General features: G+C 42.0%; 1 protein-coding gene across 8 annotated transcripts in view; it reads right to left on the reverse strand.

Annotated features, from left to right (window-relative positions):
* The window catches only part of LOC309497802 (uncharacterized protein), a 53,301-nt gene that overhangs the window by 11,555 nt on the left and 22,365 nt on the right, over window positions 1–19,381 (reverse strand). For 6 of the 8 annotated variants that reach the window (XM_082168100.1, XM_082168098.1, XM_082168096.1 and 3 more), the window contains 3 exons: window positions 13,462–13,908; window positions 7,532–7,978; window positions 6,814–7,236 (listed from right to left, as the gene is read on the reverse strand). In XM_082168100.1, coding sequence (XP_082024226.1) covers window positions 6,814–7,236; window positions 7,532–7,978; window positions 13,462–13,908 — 1,317 coding nt within the window. The remainder of the gene's footprint in view (window positions 1–6,813; window positions 7,237–7,531; window positions 7,979–13,461; window positions 13,909–19,381) is intronic. The other 2 variants (XM_082168102.1, XM_082168099.1) reach the window with 1 other exon arrangement.

The raw sequence follows: 19,381 nt of genomic DNA on the forward strand, positions 1-19,381 counted from the left end.
CTGATGTGGTGCTGATGTTTTTGCGCGTGCAGATACGTTATTTCAAATGGTGCGCGGCAAGCGCGCGCATAATAGAAGCGGCGCGCTCGCTTTTCCATGTGCGTTCATGGATGCATAGCAACGACAGACGCCACGGGAGTACAAACGCTTGTGCGAACTGCGCTCTCCATGACGACGAGGAAGTGTGACATAGGCCTATTAATTGATTTCTAGCCCTTGCATTAGCTTTACTACTAGATATATTTATGGAGATGAGAAATAAAAAGCCGTCATTAATATCAGTCCGTCAGAAAAGCAGTTCTAGTCTCATTCTTGGCTGGATAACTCTTAGCAGGTTTAAAAAGCCCTTTTAAAGTTAAATATGAATACAGTTTTGGATTAAATAAAAGTATAGTCAAGTCAAATAAAACATATTTTATCTCCTGTATAGTTTGGTAATGCTACAATAAGATACCATTCATTAACATCACTTAATGCGTTATCTAACATAACACATTGAGTGAACAATATATTTTTATATGTTTGTGAATGTTATTTAAAGGGGACATATCATGCTAAATGCACTTTTTTAGCCCTTAAATGCATTTTGTTGTATATTTGGAGTGTTTAGAAGTACAGAAAAGATGAAATTATTCTCTTCAGGTGCTTCGTTGATATCTTTATATTCTGTTTTGGTCATATTTTTCAACCGGTTCAGATTTTTCTGTTATCTATGACGTTTTTTGAACTATCACGTCACAGTATTTGCAGCGGAACTGCCAAATAAGGACATTGACTTCCGGCCCAACACTTCGAGCAATCCGCCATTATTATTTCTCGCTGCAATTTTGTAGTCCAAGCTAAAGGATGCAGAAGTTACGAGAGGGTAAGTTAAAATGTTCGGTTGTTGGATGTAGTAACCCACACGCTTCATTACACCGTCTAATTTAGATGAACTGCCGTGCTTGTGACAGGAGCATGTTTAACTGAAAGAACGAGCAGAGAGAGAGACCCGGTCGCGCGCGCGCTCACTCTCTCTCTTCAGAGCCAGGCGAAAGTGTAAACAAGACATCACCGTCTCCAAACTAGACGCTGTCTTGCTCTCTCTCCCTCGGACATATTAATCAAAATAAATCGACACGGTGGTAAAAGGTCGGAAGACCAAAGTTTCATGTGTAAATACAGTACACACCATTGCGATACATCCATATGAAGACGTTGTTCTGCAGGTTCGTCGTCTTCATTTTCATCTCGCTCCGGCTCTGGCTCGAACATGTAAGGCTGGCTGGACAAGTCTTCCGTTGTTGACATTTTGTTAATAACGTGTGTATAAAAGTTTCTGTGCGCTAGATACCGGTAATCCTATCTCTGCTACCAGACTACAAAAATGGCCAAACGGGGTGGAGTTGAACCGAGTGTCACCGCTACAACCTGGAGAGGGGGCGGGGTATGAAGTGTCTCAATATTATTTAAAGAGACCGCACCAAAACGAGTTGCTTTCAGAAGCACATTAGAAAAGGGGTAGAAAAGGGGCCTGTGGATCTATAATAATGAGGAATTCAGACCCAAGCATTGCAGTTCCGCTTTATATAGACTACAAATGTATGATTTATATGTAAAAAGGAACAATTTAAAAGCATGATATGTCTCCTTTAATACAAAACACTTGATTGGTCATGTTTGTTCACTTCATTCATTGTGCATTAAATAATGTTAACAGAAATAATGTTAACTTTTGATTTTAAAAATGTATTTTTAAATTAACCCCTAAAGGAGAATAATTGCGACAGTATATAACTATTGTTTTTTTTGTTAGGTCATTTTATCTAATGTTATCTAACAAATGGAATCTTATTGTAAAGTGTTTTTAATACTACAGTTTCCATCTTTGTGATATACACTTTAATATAATTATGTAAATTTAATCTAAATTAAGCTTTGGTACCGAAATTGGTACTGAGAACCGTGGATTTTCACTGGTATCGGTACCGAATACTGAAATTTTGGTACCGTGACAACACTACTAGGGGGCAACATATGTGGGGAGTGTGATGTTTGTTCTGTTTAATGTATGTTTATTATGTTAACAGTTACTTTGCTTAAAACTGCACTCACTGTATTTATTGTGCTGTAGAAAAGAGGTTGTTGTTTTAATGTCATTAATGTAATGGGCATTATTAGAATAAGGCTACCCCAGCTAGCAGGGAACGTTCTCAGAACGTTGGCTTACATTCCCTACAAGTTTGGTTAATGTTTTAAAGAAAACATTTGAATGTAATGTTCAAAGAATTTTTTAAGGATGTTTTCTCATTTCAAATAATGTTTCTATAAGGTTAAATGTAAACTAAGATATAACGTTTTAACTGTAACATTTTGAGGATGTTTTTAGAGAATGTTGTCCTACACAGCAAAAACTCCAGTGTTAAATTAACTCTCCTGGGAATTTATTTGATCCACACTCAAAGGGTTAAAGTGTTAAAATATGAGTATTAAACGAACACTGAAGAGTGTTAAAATTAATTAGATAATTAAGTTATTAATTGTGTGATGATTAAGTATTATTGAAGACACCTGATGTTAACAAGCAGAATCACCAAAGGAGAAAATCTAATTTTAAGTTACCATTATGGTGATCAGTGTTTGCTTTAGTTGGGCTCTTAACCCTTAAACTATTAACTTTAGATCTTGTTAGGCTGTTGTAACCGAGTTATATCAGTCAGATGAACAAAGATAAAAAATGATCAGGTGGTGTTGGTTATGTTTTGACATAATCATCCATTGACCTGAATCGTTAAACTCATTTACATTTAGTCATTAAGCAGATGCTTTTATTCAAAGCGACTTACAGAGGTCTGAAGTTTAGACAGTTAGGTTTGCCTTGTTGATTACAGCAGCCCAGTGATTTTATAGCATACGATTTTGTAGCATTTTCTATAGAATCAAAAATATTTCTTAAAAGTTCTGTTCAAAAGATTTTGAAAAAAAATGTTTTATTTAGACACACAGACATCAAGAGTCTGCCTGTGAATCTCAACAATGGTGACAATAATAAAGCATGTTGCAGTGCATTCTGGGTGCCACCAATCAAAACTCATTCATGGCTCCCATCATGCATTGCAGTATGAATAAATTATTATCTGGATTGTCTTATTTATTTCCTTTACCTAATTAAATATTTCATTTGTCACCATTGTTGAGATTCATACACTCAATCTTGATGTCTGTTTGTGCCTAAACTATTTTTTTTTTTTTTTTTTTTTATTAAAAAAACTTTTAAGAAATACTTTGGATTATATTGAAAATTCTGGATCTCATTTTTTAGAATCACAGTGATGCTGTAATCAACAATATAAATCTAAGTCAGAGATTAGACTCTAAATGGGTTTTGTGATTCAGGTCAAATGATGATTATGACAAAACATAACCAACATTATCTGATCACTTTCTCTCTTTGTTCATCTGGCAGTTATAACATGTAAGAGTACCCTTACAACAGCCAAACAAAATCTTAAGTAAATAATGTAAGGGTCAAGAGCCCAACTAAAACAAACACTATTCTCCATAATGGTGACTTAAAATTGTGATTTTCTCCTTCAGTGATTCTGCTTGTTAACATCAGGTGTCTTCAATAATGCTCAATCATCACTCAATTCATCACTTAATTATCTCATTAACTTTTATCACTGGAGTTTTTGCTTTGTAAGTTTTAGGAGAACGTTCTGGGAACCAAAATAAAACTACCTGCTGAAAACATTATTAGAACTTCATGGTAATGTTCTCAGAACGTTTTTAGAACAAAACATTTCTAGCTGGGACCCTGCGCCAATGGTTTTTCCCATTTCCGTTTGGCGGGAAGATTCCTTATTTAACCAGATCGTTCCTGTGATTAAGGGGGGTTGGTGGTTTGCTCTGTTACTAGAGCACAGTAGAATGTGAGTCCTACTGTAGATGGAGGGCTGTTTCAGCTATTTTCCTTTGTGTTCAATCTGCAAAGCACAATGTTGCCTCATAAGCACTGATCATGTAATTTGTTTTATTATTTATTTATTTATTTATTTATATTATCAAGTTGTAGTCTACTCTACACGGATTACCAGACATGGGGACTTGTGACTTGGTGACTTGGACTCGAGTCGACTCGAGTCGCTATTTTTATGACTTGTGACTTGACTTGACAAAAAATAAAATACTTGAGACTTGACTCGGACTTGGAAGTTAAAGACTCGGGACTTGACTTGACTTGAGACACGATGACTTGAATGACTTGAGTGTTAATCACATCATGTTTTCAGTTTGAATATAAAATATATAAATTATTTTAAAAAATAAAGTTGATTACCCAGCTGGAGCGCAGGCTGAGAATAGCGTTGTCGTGACTGGATCATGACACTATCATCAGTCATGCCCTCTCGTACCTTACGCACACCACGCCCACTTAGATCAGATATCACATCAACATGTCAGCCGGAGGGGTACCGAGGGTCATCGCTTTCGGCTTCAAGAATTATTCACAAGATGGCAAAAAACGAACAGCGCTTTGCAAGACATGCAACATTAACAGCCATTCTGCCCAGTAAGTGCTTGTCAGTTTGTTAATGTTATCTGGTTAGTTGGTAGTTAGCTAATGTAATAATAGCTAAAGCAGCCATTAAGGTTTTATCAGCGATTTCAGGCCCAAAAAAGGCCCAAATATAAATGATCACATTCATTTAATCTTTCCTAACGATCCGCTAGCTGCCCGCCCCATAAGCAGGCGGTCAAAAAAACGCGTTTCTGTAGGCCCACGTAAAAAAAAAAACGCGTGTGTGTGTGTGTGTGTGTGAGAGAGAGAGAGAGAGAGAGAGAGAGAGAGATAGAGAATGAGTGAGTGAGTGAGTGAGTGTGTGTGTGAGAGAGTGAGTGAGTGTCTGTGTGTGAGAGAGAGAGAGAGAGAGAGAGAGTGTGTGTGAGAGTGAGTGTGTGAGAGAGAGAGAGGAGAAATGTAACAAAGTTTAATGTTGTACGTAAACTGTGTTTGAGAGAGAGAGAGAGGGAGGTGTTCAGAGAGGAGTCTGTTGGATGTTAAGCTGTTATTTGTTTTATGGACTCAATGTTGACAATTTAAAACATTTCAAACACTGTTGGCAGAAGTGAAAAATAATTTTTTTTATGAAGTTACAATTTTGTTTGATTCCATGATGTATTTTACTGAACATGAGTATTTACAATGCAAATCCAAATTATTGTAATTTACTGACAGTTAAGGGCCATACACACCGGGACGAATATCGGCGCGCGTTATTCGCCAGCGTTTTTCAACGCGTTTTTTGTGTTCACACCCAAGCGATTTTCGCTGACGATGAGCCGAGTGAACATGCAAATTCATTCCCTGACATTAGATGGCGCTTAATGTAAAACAGAAATACAATACCACTCCATAACAGTATATACTCTGCAATACCACTCCATAACAGTTCTCTTTTATCAAGATTTTTGTAGTCGCTGGCGCGTTTGTCATATAGTTCTTTATGTTCTGACACCAACGAGACCAGCAGCTCTACATTCATCTTGCCTTGCATCTTCCTCGTCTTATTTCTTCCCGGCAGTGTCTGTCTATGGGCAGTGTAGACGCTACTTGGCGTACATCTTCTTCGCTGTTACGTATGTGTGCTCGGCAAGACCGTTTTGTGTTTGAGCGCCCCCAAGTTGTGTTTTACTGTAACTTCAGAAGCTCCAGACACGTGAGCAAAAGCGCCAATCTCATTGGTCGGATAGTTTTTGACGCGGCGCGTCAAACCAAAAAAACGAACCCGAGGCGTTAAAAAAAAAAAAAACGCTTTTACGCGTGGCGTTTTTCGCGTCGGTGTGCACACTCACATTGGCGCCCTTTGATTAGTCACGAGGCGTTAAATGTCGGCGAATATCGCGCGCGAAATTCGTCCCGGTGTGTACGGGCCTTTAGGCTACTTATATCTTGTCTTTTCACTTTATTAAGATCAGATTCTGCAGGTAAAATTACAATAATAAGGTGACTTGACTTGACCTACTACAGGACTTGACTTGACTTGACTTGCCCAAGAAAAAAATACTTGGGACTTACTTGAGACTTGAAGGTTAAGACTTCAGACTTACTTGAGACTTGCACATGTGTGACTTGGTCCCATCTCTGCGGATTACCCTTGGATTGTCAATAAATTATTATTTTTTTGCACCGGAATCCATCTTGTCATGCCATGCCTTCCTGACTCCTCTCTAACCCTTGAACTACAGCACCTGGCTTTGGACAGTCTCAATGATTTGTATTAAAATATTACATAACTGCCTACAGTTATATTCAGAGAAGAGCATTTCTATTATTTTGATTATGACAATGGAAAAAAACTGCTAAAACCAAACAATTAATGGAGGAAAATGTACTTTCTGAATGTAAGTGACAAAAGGAGAAATACGCTATTTGGTTCAACAGCCGTGGACAGATTCTTTACTTTTTATTTTGTTCAACTTTATTTATTTTTATTGCAGTTTTTTATTTATTTATAGTTCTTGGTTTTAATATTCAAATTTATAAACTTTTTAAGTACTGAATTTGTCCTTACTGATTGTAATATTTTATATGATGTGTGCATTGAATTGTGTTATGAATCCAAAACTTTCCCTTTCTGTATTAAAAATCAATATAGTAAAGGAGCAATGTATTTCCAAATTACACCCAATCCAAAAAACTACATAAAATGCATTTTCTCATCAATGCCTTCCTAAAACATGTTTAATGATGAAAAAAAGAAATATCATGAATATCAATGCCTGGGTCTCTGAGAGTTAAATCAACAATCAAAAGCATGTAAGTTCAGGTACCTCAGCTGTGAGATGTAGGACAGACACTGAAGGAAACTCTTCACTTCACTCTCTTCCTCTGAACATCCTATCAGATCTACTGGTTTCTTCTCTGTCTGGAGTTTCAGCACTTCCAGGAGGATGGAGGTCTTTCTCTGTGAGGTATCTATGATCCAGACATCAGGTGACTGGAAAACTGATTGTAATGCTGGAAGGAAACTCCTGCCTGTTTGAGTCTCATAGTTCTTCACATGTGAGCAAAGATCCAGCAGGAAATCACTCTGTTTAATTCTGTTAGTCTCTTGATAAGGAAAAGATGTGTAGGTGCAGACTGATGATAACAGTTTCAGCATCTGCTCTCCTGTCTGTGTCTCAGTCTCTGCTGCTTTAGTCAAGAGTCTCAGAAGAAACTTCACTGCATCACTGATATTCCTATAGTCAAACCTGTTTCCCCCCCAAAAAATACAATAAACAGACATAAATGATCACAAAATTCTGACAAAGACAAGAACGCAGAAATTCTATTTGTGCTTGAAAGCACATTTCAGCTTCCTTTGTTATAAATAGTTGAATAAGTGCATCGGATGAAAGGGAAAAAAATAATAATTTAAAACTCAAATCATTGTGAAAATGATTTTAAATTAATATAACATATCTTTCCTTAAACAGATTCAGATACAGTGAAGTGAAACTGATTGAGAAGTAGGTAGAGTAAGTGAATATCCAAAAGTTCAGGTACCTCAGCTGTGAGATGTAGGACAGACACTGAAGGAAACTCTTCATTTCACTTTCTTCCTCTGAACATCCTCTCAGATCTACTGGTTTCTTCTCTGTCTGGAGTTTCAGCACTTCCAGGAGGACGGAGGTCTTTCTCTGTGAGAGATCTATGATCCAGACATCAGGTAACTGGAAAACTGACTGTAATGCTGGACGGAAACTCCTGCCTGTTTGAGTCTCATAGTTCTTCACATGTGAGCAAAGATCCAGCAGGAAATCACTCTGATCAACAGGATCATAATCATGCCACTCTTCATCAAAAGGGAAGGTTTTGTAACTGCACACAGACGACAGCAGAGTAGAGAATCTTGTTCCTGTAACTGTGACATTTTCTACAGAAGCAACACTGAGATTCAGCAGGAGTTTCACTGCAGACTTCTTCATTTCTTTATTATCATAGAACCTAAACCTGATAAAATACAGAAAACCAAAAATCTCATTAATTCATGACAACATACAGCATTTATAAATCAACTATACAGTACATAAAAACAATTATTCTGATAAGAAGAAACATAAAAGCAACATTTATATGAGGACAGAATCTAATGACATTTATTACACTTTTTTCCAAGGTCCATATACAGTATAACGTGTAGCGTCTGGACAGAATCACGATGACCGATTCAGTTCTAAACATCAGAAAGCTTTTAACCTTTTTGGACTTCTTCATGTAAATCACAGGCCTAGCGCCGATGAGTCTGGATCAAATTGCCCTCATTGTCACTTTAGTGTCCTGGCAGAGGCTGAACAGAAACACCTTCGTGAGCTTCAAAAAGATCTGAATCAACTCAACTTCCCTCCCACGCCAGGAACAAAAGAACATGTGGCTTGGAAACTGGAGAAACGCACCCAATATACAGAGACATAGACATCAGCTGTGCAGCCTCGCAGCGCGGGTGTTTAACGAGCAGCTGGTGCAATTGCACTTCAGCTTTTTGCTTCGGAGCCAAGCACTTCGATGCGTCTTACAGAGAGTGTGACTTACTTCAACGAGCTTTTCTGGACCTCTCCTTCCCGGTGCGGGCGTTACAGCACGGCAGCGCGAGCGGTCTTTTTTCGATCGCTGCATCGGAGGGTGGGTCAGACTTCTCCGCGGATGACGACTCTCCTTCGGGTGTGCCAGCGGTGCCTGAGACGGACCCAGAGATGATGGCCATGCATTCCCGGGCCGCCAAAGGGGTCGGGCTCATGTGGAATCCTCCACCGTGTCCCGAACCCTCGAGGTTAGACGATTGGTATCTCGGGGTGGCGCGCGCTGGTTCTCAGCAACCCGGTACCCAAAGCGGTAGGTGGGTCGTGCGATGTCCACCTTGGTGGTCCAGGAAAACCATCTCTGGCTGTGTCTGGCCAACATGAAGGAGACCGACAAGCTCCGGTTCCTTAACTCCCCCGTGTCCCAGACCGGCCTCTTCGGCGACGTGGTCGAGAACTTCGCCCAGCAGTTCTCGGCTGTACATGAGCAGACTGAGGCCATCTGACATATCCTGCCGCGGCGGCCAGCTGCTGCCCCCACCCCACCGCCTGCGGCCCCTTAGTCTGCTCATCGCCGAGGGCGGCCTCCTGCGTCTGTCCCTGCTCCCGCGCCGCCGCAGCAGCCTCCATCTAAACGGCGTCGTGGAGCCAGTCGCAGGCAGAACAAGCGGTCCTAGGACGGGCGACCCAGAGATGGCAGAGACTGACCGCATCGCTCCATCCCCCGGAAGAGGGCCGGGTGGAAAATCCTTGTTTTCCTTTTGTTTTTGTTCCGCCGCTGGCCTCAAAACCAGCGGTACCCACATTTTCAATAAAAGAGCGGTTTCTTCCATCTCTAGGTCCGAAGAGGGCCCGGAGAGCAGTGGGGGAGATAATCCTCACCACTCTCATCCGCCTCTTCTATCGCCAGCAGGCAGCAGTGTGCAGTTCGAGAACGCAACCAAGCCGTCTCCTGCACCTCCAGCCTCGTGGAACCAGGTAAGTGTTGCACAGCACACTCAGACTCCGCTACGGGCCGCCTCCCAGAGAGAGCCTCCCGAGCCGAGCCCCTGTGTTCCACCTCGCTGCCCCACTCCGGGATCGCCTACGGTCCCTTTGGTCCCGCTTGTACGGTCTCTGTGAGCCTGGCTAGCGCTCCCCAGTCCGTCTCACTGGCTCATTCGGACCATCAGGCTCGGCTATGTGATTCAGTTCGCCCGGCGTCCCCCCATGTTTTGGGCCATCCACTCCGCTACAGTGAGAGCAGCCGATGCCCATGACTTGCGCGCGGAGATCGCAGTCCTACTGGCGAAGAACGCGATAGAGCCGGTCCCTCCAGCTGATATGAGGTCAGGGCACTACAGTCCCTACTTCATTGTACCCAAGAAAGGTGGTGGGTTACGACCGATCTTGGACCTGCGAGTTTTGAATCGGAGCCTTCACAAGCTACCGTTCAAAATGCGATCGACCTGAAGGACGCGTACTTTCATGTCTCGATTCTTCCTCGACACAGGCTGTTTCTGCGCTTTGCGTTCGAGGGTCGAGCATATCAGTACAAGGTCCTGCCCTTCGGGCTGGCCCTGTCTCCCCGTGTCTTCACGAAAGTCACGGAGGGGGCCCTTGTTCCCATGAGAGAACAGGGCGTTTGCATTCTCAACTATCTCGACGACTGGCTCATACTAGCACACTCTCGAGATCAGTTATGCGAACAGGGACCTCGTGCTCAGGCACCTCAGCCAGCTGAGCCTTCAGGTCATCTGGGAAAAGAGCAAACTCCCCTCCGTGCAGAGGATCTCTTTTCTCTGTATGGAGTTGGATTTGGTCGCACAGACAGCGCGCCTCACAGAGCAACGCGCTCAGTCGGTGCTGAACTGCTTGAACACGTTCAAAGGCAGGACGGTGGTCCCACTGAAATTCTTTCAGAGGCTCCTGGGGCATATGGCAGTGGCAGCAGCGGTAACCCCGCTCGGGCTGCTTCATATGAGACCGCTTCAGCACTGGCTTCACGGCCGAGTCCCGAGATGGGCGTGGCATCACGGCACTCACGACAATCACACCGGAGTGCCGCCAGACCTTCAGTCCGTGGTTAGACCCCTCGTTCCTTCGGGCAGGAGTCCCCTTGGAACAGGTGTCCAGGCATGCTGTGGTATTCACAGATGCCTCTGCCACCGACTGGGGTGCCACGTACAATGGGCATGCAGTGTCAGGGGTGTGGACGGACCCCCAACTGCATTGGCACATCAACTGCCTCGAGTTGCAGTACATCTCGCTCTGAGCCGCTTAAAAAGGCCGCTTCAGGGCAGAGACGTGCTGGTCCGTACGGTCTACGGCGTATGGTCTACGCTCCCGTCGCATGACGCAACTCGCCCGCCATCTCCTCCTTTGGAGTCAGAAGCATCTAAGGTCGCTTCGAGCCATGTATGTCCCCGGTGTGCTCAACCGTGTGGCCGACGAGCTACCCGGGAGAATGGCGACTCCACCCCCAGGCGGTTCAGCTGATCTGGAGAGAGTTCGGAGAGGCTCAGGTAGACCTGATTGCCTCCTCAGAGACCTCCCACTGCCAGTTGTTTTACTCCCTGACCAAGGGAACACTCGGCACGGATGCACTGGCACACAGCTGGCCCTGGGGCCTCCGCAAATATGCATTTCCCCCAGTAAGCCTACTTGCACAGACCCTGTGCAAAGTCAGGGAGGACGAGGAGCAGGTCCTTCTGGTGGCTCCTTATTGGCCCACCTGGACTTGGTTCCCAGAACTCATGCTCCTCGTGACAGTCCCTCCCTGGCCCATTCCTCTGAGGAAGGATCTTCTGACTCAGAGACGGGGCAACCTATGGCACCCGCGTCCGGACCTCTGGAAACTCCATGTCTGGGACACGGAGAGGTACTTAACACCATCACTTCTGCGCGAGCGCCGTCTATGAGACGTGCGTACGCCTTGAAGTGGAACCTGTTCGTCGAGTTGTGTTCCTCCCGCAGATAGGACCCCCGAAGATGTTCGATAGGGTCAGTGCTTTCCTTCTTGCAGCAAGGGTTGGAGCGAAGGCTGTCTTCCTCCACCCTTAAAGTACATGCTGCTGCTATTTCAGCATATCATGACCACATAGATGGCAAAACAGTTGGAAAGCACGACTTGGTCGTCAGGTTCCTTAGGGGGGCGAGACGATTAAATCCTCCTCGTCCCCCCTCCATACCCTCTTGGGACCTTTCCCTGGTGCTTAGAGCACTTCATGATGCTCCCTTTGAGCCTTTGCAGTCAGCAGACTTAAAGCTTCTCTCCTTGAAGACTTTGCTGCTATTGCACTGGCCTCGATCAAGAGGGTAAGGACCTTTTTTCTTTAACCTTTATTTAACCAGGTTATCTCATTGAGATTTGAAACCTCTTTTCCAAGAGAGACCTGGCCAAGATGCCAGTGTGTTGACAGCGGACAGTAACAAATATAAACAACAAACACACATACATAAACAATCAGCATAAGACTACTTAAAAATACATATTAAAAGCAGTGACAGCAATTTATAGCATCTATTTCCAAAGATTTCATGTAATGTTTAAATTGACCAAAAGAAATCAAATTTTGCAACTTCAAATCAATCTGCAATGTGTTCCATGTGGAAGCATTTTCGGTCGACGAATCGTGCCTAGAGTTCGGGCCGGGTGACAACCATGTTGTACTGAGACCTCGGCCTGGCTATGTGCCCAAGGTTCCTACCACTCCCTTTAGAGATCAGGTAGTGAACCTGCAAGCATTGCCCCTGGAGGAGACAGACCCAGCCCTGGCGTTGCTCTGTCCCGTTCGCGCTCTGTGTATGTATGTGGACAGAACTCAAAGCGTCAGGACTTCAGACCAGCTCTTTGTCTGTTACGGAGGCCAGCAGAAGGGAAAGGCTGTCTCCAAGCAGAGGATGGCCCACTGGATAGTGGATGCCATCGCCTTGGCTTACCACGCTCAAGGCATGCCCTGCCCGCTCAGGTTGCATGCACACTCCACGAGAGGCGTTGCATCCTCCTGGGCACTGGCACGTGGCTCCTCGCTAACAGATATCTGTAGAGCTGCGGGCTAGGCGACACCTAACACGTTCGCTAGATTCTATAGCCTACGTGTAGAGCACGTGTCCTCCCGTGTTCTCACCCTAAACAGGTAGAAGCACTGTGAGTACCGGCTCTGTCGGCTTGCTGCATCCTACTGTGCACCTGAGGGAGGGAACGGAGACGTACGTCCCGTTGCCACATCTGCTGCTAGCCGCCAGCTTTTCAGGCTTGGCTCCTCAGCAAAAAACTGAAGTGCAATCGCACCAGCTGCTCGTTAAATAACCGCGGTGCGAGGCTGCACAACTTATGCAAATGATTGCACGCCAATGTGTATTGGCCTGTTTTAGTTTCACTCGAAGTAGATTGGCCTCTCTAACGAGATTCCTATCTGTCGTTCACCACGACGTACGTCTCCGTTCCCTCCCTCAGGGAACGAGGGTTACCATATGTAACCGAGACGTTTCATTTATTAAAAACCATTATATGCTTGATTGTGTCTGTTGCTGCTCACAGATCATAGTCACTGAAATGTTTGATCTTTAGCCACCAGCTTTTATACTGTTGAGTGCTTTAGTTAGTAATCTAATAGAACAGAAAAGTTATTCTTCATGACCAGAAGAATAATCTTTCTCAAGAGTTGATAAGAAGATTGTACCGTTTCCTTTTTGAGCTAATTTGCTACAAAAGTTAGTTGAGGTTTCTAGAACCAGTCAGTTTAAATTTCCTGACTATTTTCCAGCTTCTCTGTGACCCTTAGGATAACAGTTTTTTTTCAATCAATTTTACACATTTCTGCATCTAAAGGTGAATCAAAAACAATAAAAAAAAATGAATGATCCATTTAATACACAAAGACTTACTTCAGCTTTTTTAAAACATGTTGAGCAAAAGGCTGTACAATATCTTACCTCAGCTGTGAGATGTAGGACAGACACTGAAGGAAACTCTTCACTTCACTGTCTTCCTCTGAACATCCTCTCAGATCTACTGGTTTCTTCTCTGTCTGGAGTTTCAGCACTTCCAGAAGGACGGAGGTCTTTCTCTGTGAGAGATCTATGATCCAGACATCAGGTAACTGGAAAACTGACTGTAATGCTGGAAGGAAACTCCTGCCTGTTTGAGTCTCATAGTTCTTCACATATGAGCAAAGATCCAACAGGAAATCACTCTGATCAACAGGATCATAATCATGCCACTCTTCATCAAAAGGGAAGGTTTTGTAACTGCACACAGACGACAGCAGAGTAGAGAATCTTGTTCCTGTAACTGTGACATTTTCTACAGCAGCAACACTGAGATTCAGCAGGAGTTTCACTGCAGACTTCTTCATTTCTTTATTATCATAGAACCTAAACCTGATAAAATACAGAGAACCAAAAATCTCATTAATTCATGAAAACATACAGCATTTATAAATCAACTATATAGTACCTAAAAACAATTATTCTGATAAGAAGAAACATAAAAGCAACATTTATATGAGGACAGAATCTAATGACATGTATTACACTTTTTTCCAAGGTCCATATACAGAATAACGTGTAGCGTCTGGACAGAATCACGATGACCGATTCAGTTCTAAACTTCAGAAATATTTTAACCTTTTTGGACTTCTTCATGTAAATCACAGGCCTAGCGCCGATGAGTCTGGATCAAATTGCCCCCATTGTCACTTTAGTGTCCTGGCAGAGGCTGAACAGAAACACCTTTGTGAGCTTCAAAAAGATCTGAATCAACTCAACTTCCCTCCCACGCCAGAACATGTGGCTTGGAAACTGGAGAAACGCACCCAATATACAGAGACATAGACATTCTTTCCATTTAACTCATAATTAAGTCATCCCAGAATGTATATGACATATTCCTGTGTATGAATGTCCCCAGCTTATATTAGCCTAGTTACAACTTTCTAGCTGTGTTAGTTAAACTCTAAGTGCTTATAGTCAAGTGTAAGAATGTTTCTCTGCTTTGATATCTTCCAGCCATATCTTTCTTGGTATTGAAATATTCCTCTCATTACGCCTTAATTAACAATGTTTAGTGTTACGATAAACTGTATAATACTGTTTTTACCATCCTTTGGAGTAAAATTGACCAATTCTGACATCATCATTAAACATGCAGATTAGACTGTCAGAAGGAGACGAAGAAACTCTCTCCCGCTAAACGTTCCAAACTACTATTGGTCATTTCACCCAAAATAGGTGTGGACTGATTTATCCTTAAAGGATGATGACAATAGCTCATTTTCACTCATTCCTTCTTCCCTGTCCGCTCTTTTTCCTGTCCTTCGGATGAGACAACATCTTCTTGATTTTCGGCAACTTTGCTTTCAAGTTAACCTTTTAATCTTCCCGCAGACGACGCGCCCTCCAGAAGAACCCAAAGAACACTTCAAGCTCACGAACCACGCACCGAGGATCCACACACACACACACACACACACACACACACACACACACACACACACACACACACACACACACACACACACACACACACACACACACACACACACACACACACTCGCTATGCACCAAAGAATAAGTGCAAGTATTATTTCTATTGATATTTAGATATTTAGATGTTTAAGATTGTTTGCCCCTGCCTTAAGGTGATTTGATTCTTTGCTGGCTCTCATAGATGAACTGTTTGTGATATTTGCCATTCCTTAATCTCCTCTCTCTCTTTCTTTACTTTTCGTTATTCTGTATATATGTATTTTTTTTTACGTGTAGTCGTATGTATTTATAGTTCCCTTATCGGTCGGTCACTCTCGACGTACGTCGTGGTGAACGACAGATAGGAATCTCGCTAGAGAGGCCAATCTACTTCGAGTGAAACTAAAACAAGCCAATACACATTGGCGTGCAATCATTTGCATCAGCTGTGCAGCCTCGCAGCGCAGGTATTTAACGAGCAGCTGGTGCGATTGCACTTCAGCTTTTTGCTTCGGAGCCAAGCACTTCGATGCGTCTTACAGAGAGTGTGACTTACTTCAACAAGCTTTTCTGGACCTCTCCTTCCCGGTGCGGGCGTTACATCACGGCAGCGCGAGCAGTCTTTTTTTCTTTTCTCTCTTCTTTTTCTCTGTCTTTTTTGTTTTGAGGTATTGAGCAAACAAAAAAGCTGTTATAACAGCTGGTAAGGTGCGCCATCAGAGCGCTCAAAAGCTGTTCTTACAGCTGGTAAGACCTGCCAGCGAGAGAGAGAGAGACAGCACACAGACAGGTGCACATTCCTGTCTGTGTTCGCAGTGACTGTTCCCCGTGACTGTTGGGGAACAGTCGTGTTCCCCAAAGGTGCGTGTTTCACCTTTGGTGCGTGTTTCAGCACCAGTGAGAGCAGTCCCTAAAAGAGCTTACACAGATAGAGAGCGTCTTTTTAAAGATGACTTTCTATCTGTGTGTTTCTGGATGCGGTCGTTAGGGATGGTCACACACGCTGCCTCGTGTGTCTGGGCATTAACCCTCTGAGGTCGAGAAACGCGCCGACGCGTTTTGCTGGATTTTTTTCACATAGCAGCAACATAAACTTAAATTACTCCATCATTTATGGTTATACAGAAAAAAGAAATATAAAAAAATAATCTGTGATATTTCTACTTTTGTATGTGTCCACTTACAATCAAATCAAAACATTGTGCTTTTGTAAAATAAAGAAAATAAACAGGGTGTGCGTTCTGCCTCTCCGTCGCGGTGAACTTTTTTTTCTTGAGCACGTCTATAAACTGAAACAAAACTCAGCGAATACTTGTCACACATTTATGAGCCATATACCTTTATACACATTTAAGTGCGTACTTTTAAATGATCGGATTCAAACTGAAAACAAATATTCTCTGTTTAAGTAATTTGTATAAAACCAACAGGATGTCCAGTATCTCAAACGCTTGCTAATTACTTTTTAATTCGACACGCCCACTCACGCAAAAGTGATTCACATGCAAATCTCCACATGCAACGCGAACGCCCTCGTTACCTCAAACACAAAACACCAAAAAACTTAACAAGTCTCTGCTTTTCGTCGAGTTTGGAAGACACGTCTGAGCTTACATTGGATTTACCCCCAGAAGAAGAAGAACGCGATTTGAAGACAAGAAAGATGTAAGGTAAGAAATTCTTACTTATTAGATTATGGTATTGTTGCATAAACTTCACATTGCAGTTGAACTGTTGCTAGATATATGGTGAATATTATACTATTTAGACCCGTGTTTACTGTTAAATACTGTTTGTGGATATCTGCTCAAACATAGATATGTATAACCATAATGTTTAATATTTTGGAGCGCGATGGCGTTTGAATGTATCATATTTTGGAGCGCGCTGTGGGTTTGAATGTATCATATTTTGGAGCGCGCTGTGCATTTGAATGTATCATATTTGGAGCGCGATCGCGTTTGAATGTATCATATTTTGGAGCGCGCTGTGGGTTTGAATGTATCATATTTTGGAGCGCGCTGTGCGTTTGAATGTATCATATTTTGGAGCGCGCTGTGCATTTGAATGTATCATATTTTGGAGCGCGATTGCGTTTGAAAGGAAAAATGCACCAAACATTAGGCTTTATGTTTTTACTATTATCTCATTTCATATCATCATAACAAATGGAAACATTTGAAGTAACATATGATAATCAATATATTTTTCTCTAGCGTAGTTGTTCTTGAAATCTTTTGGAAGATTTAATTTATTGTTATTATTATTTTATGCAGCACTGCGGTAGCCTATGCCTACAAGGCACAACAAACCTGGTGTTCATTATCATAGCTGCCAACTTTTGAGTTTTGCTTGGAGTGAGATTTATGTTTTGGGGGGGGGGGGGGGGTTATGTTGACAAGATTATGTTGACATAAACAAGATTTATGTTTTTTATTTTTTTTTCAATAAAAAAAATTATTGCATCACAATAAGTGTATTGTGATTGTCAAAACATTTTAGTAACTAAACTGAATTTTATTAGGTTTAGCGACAACATGTTACAATGTTTACATGGTTCAATTTCTGGTAAGCTACGCTTTTTTATTATTTCAATTCAATTCAGTTATTGTGATTTGATTTAATATTGACTCATTTGGATAAATATTAGGTAGGCTACACAAGATAGGCATTCATTTTTCTCAAGAAAAAAACAACTCACCTAATGCTGTAAACATACAGAGAGCCCTATCAGCTGGCAGTATTATTTAAGGTTAAAAAATAACACAAATTAAATATAATGCGTTTTTTTTATTATAATAACAACTTTATTTAATGATATAAGTAAAAATATAATAAATATGCAATATAGTACACATATTTAGCCAAATACACTCTATAGCTCTTTTTTTCTAGGCAACTAACGTGCTATAGCCTATATTATGGTCATTAAATGGCTTTCCTGAGGTAAATGTTATGTGACATGATTGTTCTCCAGCTGTTTTATTGACACCTTTGTTTGATTGATTGGTCGATATTATGTATGAGGAATATACATTTCGGTAAGTTGTACTGTATCTTTCAACAGTGTTCATTCGTGTTTAAAGTTATTTACTATCAGCAAGAGATGATCGGTTCACGTGCCGCTAGGGATCTGTCGCGTCACATTTACAAGCGCCAAAACGGTATTTATTGTATGAATTTCGTAATAAAAGTGACAGAATCTGAGAGCTGAGATTTTTTTTATATCATAAGTAACCTGCTCTGTCTAGTCTGTCGGTCTCCGTGTCCTCTTTGCTTCGCGATTTTTCTGTGCGTGAGAAAATGGATGTGTGGCGTGAGCGCGTGTGAAGAGTGGCAATTGCGTGAGTCTCACGGTGAATGCGTGAGAGTTGGCAGCTATGCATTATATATTGTTGGAAACGTGTGTGTGTGTGTGTGTGTGTGTGTGTGTGTGTGTGTGTGTGTGTGTGTGTGTGTGTGTATTCTGTGAATTTTAAAAAGAAATTTTAACCAGAAAAATCTAAAATCTATTCCCAAAATCGTGCAGCCCTATAGTTTCACTTGATATCAGTATGTTCACAGTTTTTTCTTTTTTTTTCTTTTTCTTTCAGGGACCAGATGCAACTGAGTCCTGCTGACTTCAACATTCACATGAGTCTCTGTACATGAACATGGTAAAGTGAAAATCAAACACCTTGGAAATTAAAGGTATGTACAATGTTTTTAGGAATGGCACAAAGGTCTCTGTCTTTGGATCATTGTTTTCAATGTGCTCTTTTGTCATTTGTTGTGTATTTTTGGATTATGTTGTGTTGTAAATAAATCCAAACAATCTAAAAGCCATTCTTTTTTAAATCTCCTCATTCTTTGTGCAAGGTTGCTCTGAATGACAGGGCCTGATCGCTCCTAATAGGGCAGTTAGGGGAGTGTCTTTGTCTTTCTCAGGTGTTGAAGGCTTACATATTCATGAGATGATCACGCCTTTTCGCATAAGGCTTTTTCACACAAAACACGTCTTAGAAATTTTAAATCAATATATTGTCTTATCTGAATGAGCAGTCAGGGTGATTTTCACATAGTTTTGGAGCAAATGTTCTAGGCTACGTCATACAATTTTCAAAAGTCTTGTGAAGAAATAATCAGTATGGGTTTCATGGCCTTATTTCAGTGAGAATTTTTTTTGTATTTTCACAAACCACCCATAAATGTCATTATCTCAAAACTACAAACTTTTACATACATGCTGCTGATATATTATTGTAGCAGAGTTTGGAATCCTCCACCGTGTCCCAAACCCTCGAGGTTGGACGATTTATATCTCTGGGTGGCGTGCGCTGGTTCTCAGCAACCCACCCCAGTGCCTTTCTTCCCGGAAGTGCATGAGGAGCTTACGGGGACGTGGACG

This window comes from Leuciscus leuciscus (genome assembly GCF_965113295.1).
Source record: "Leuciscus leuciscus genome assembly, chromosome: 1".
Lineage (NCBI taxonomy): Eukaryota > Metazoa > Chordata > Actinopteri > Cypriniformes > Leuciscidae > Leuciscus > Leuciscus leuciscus.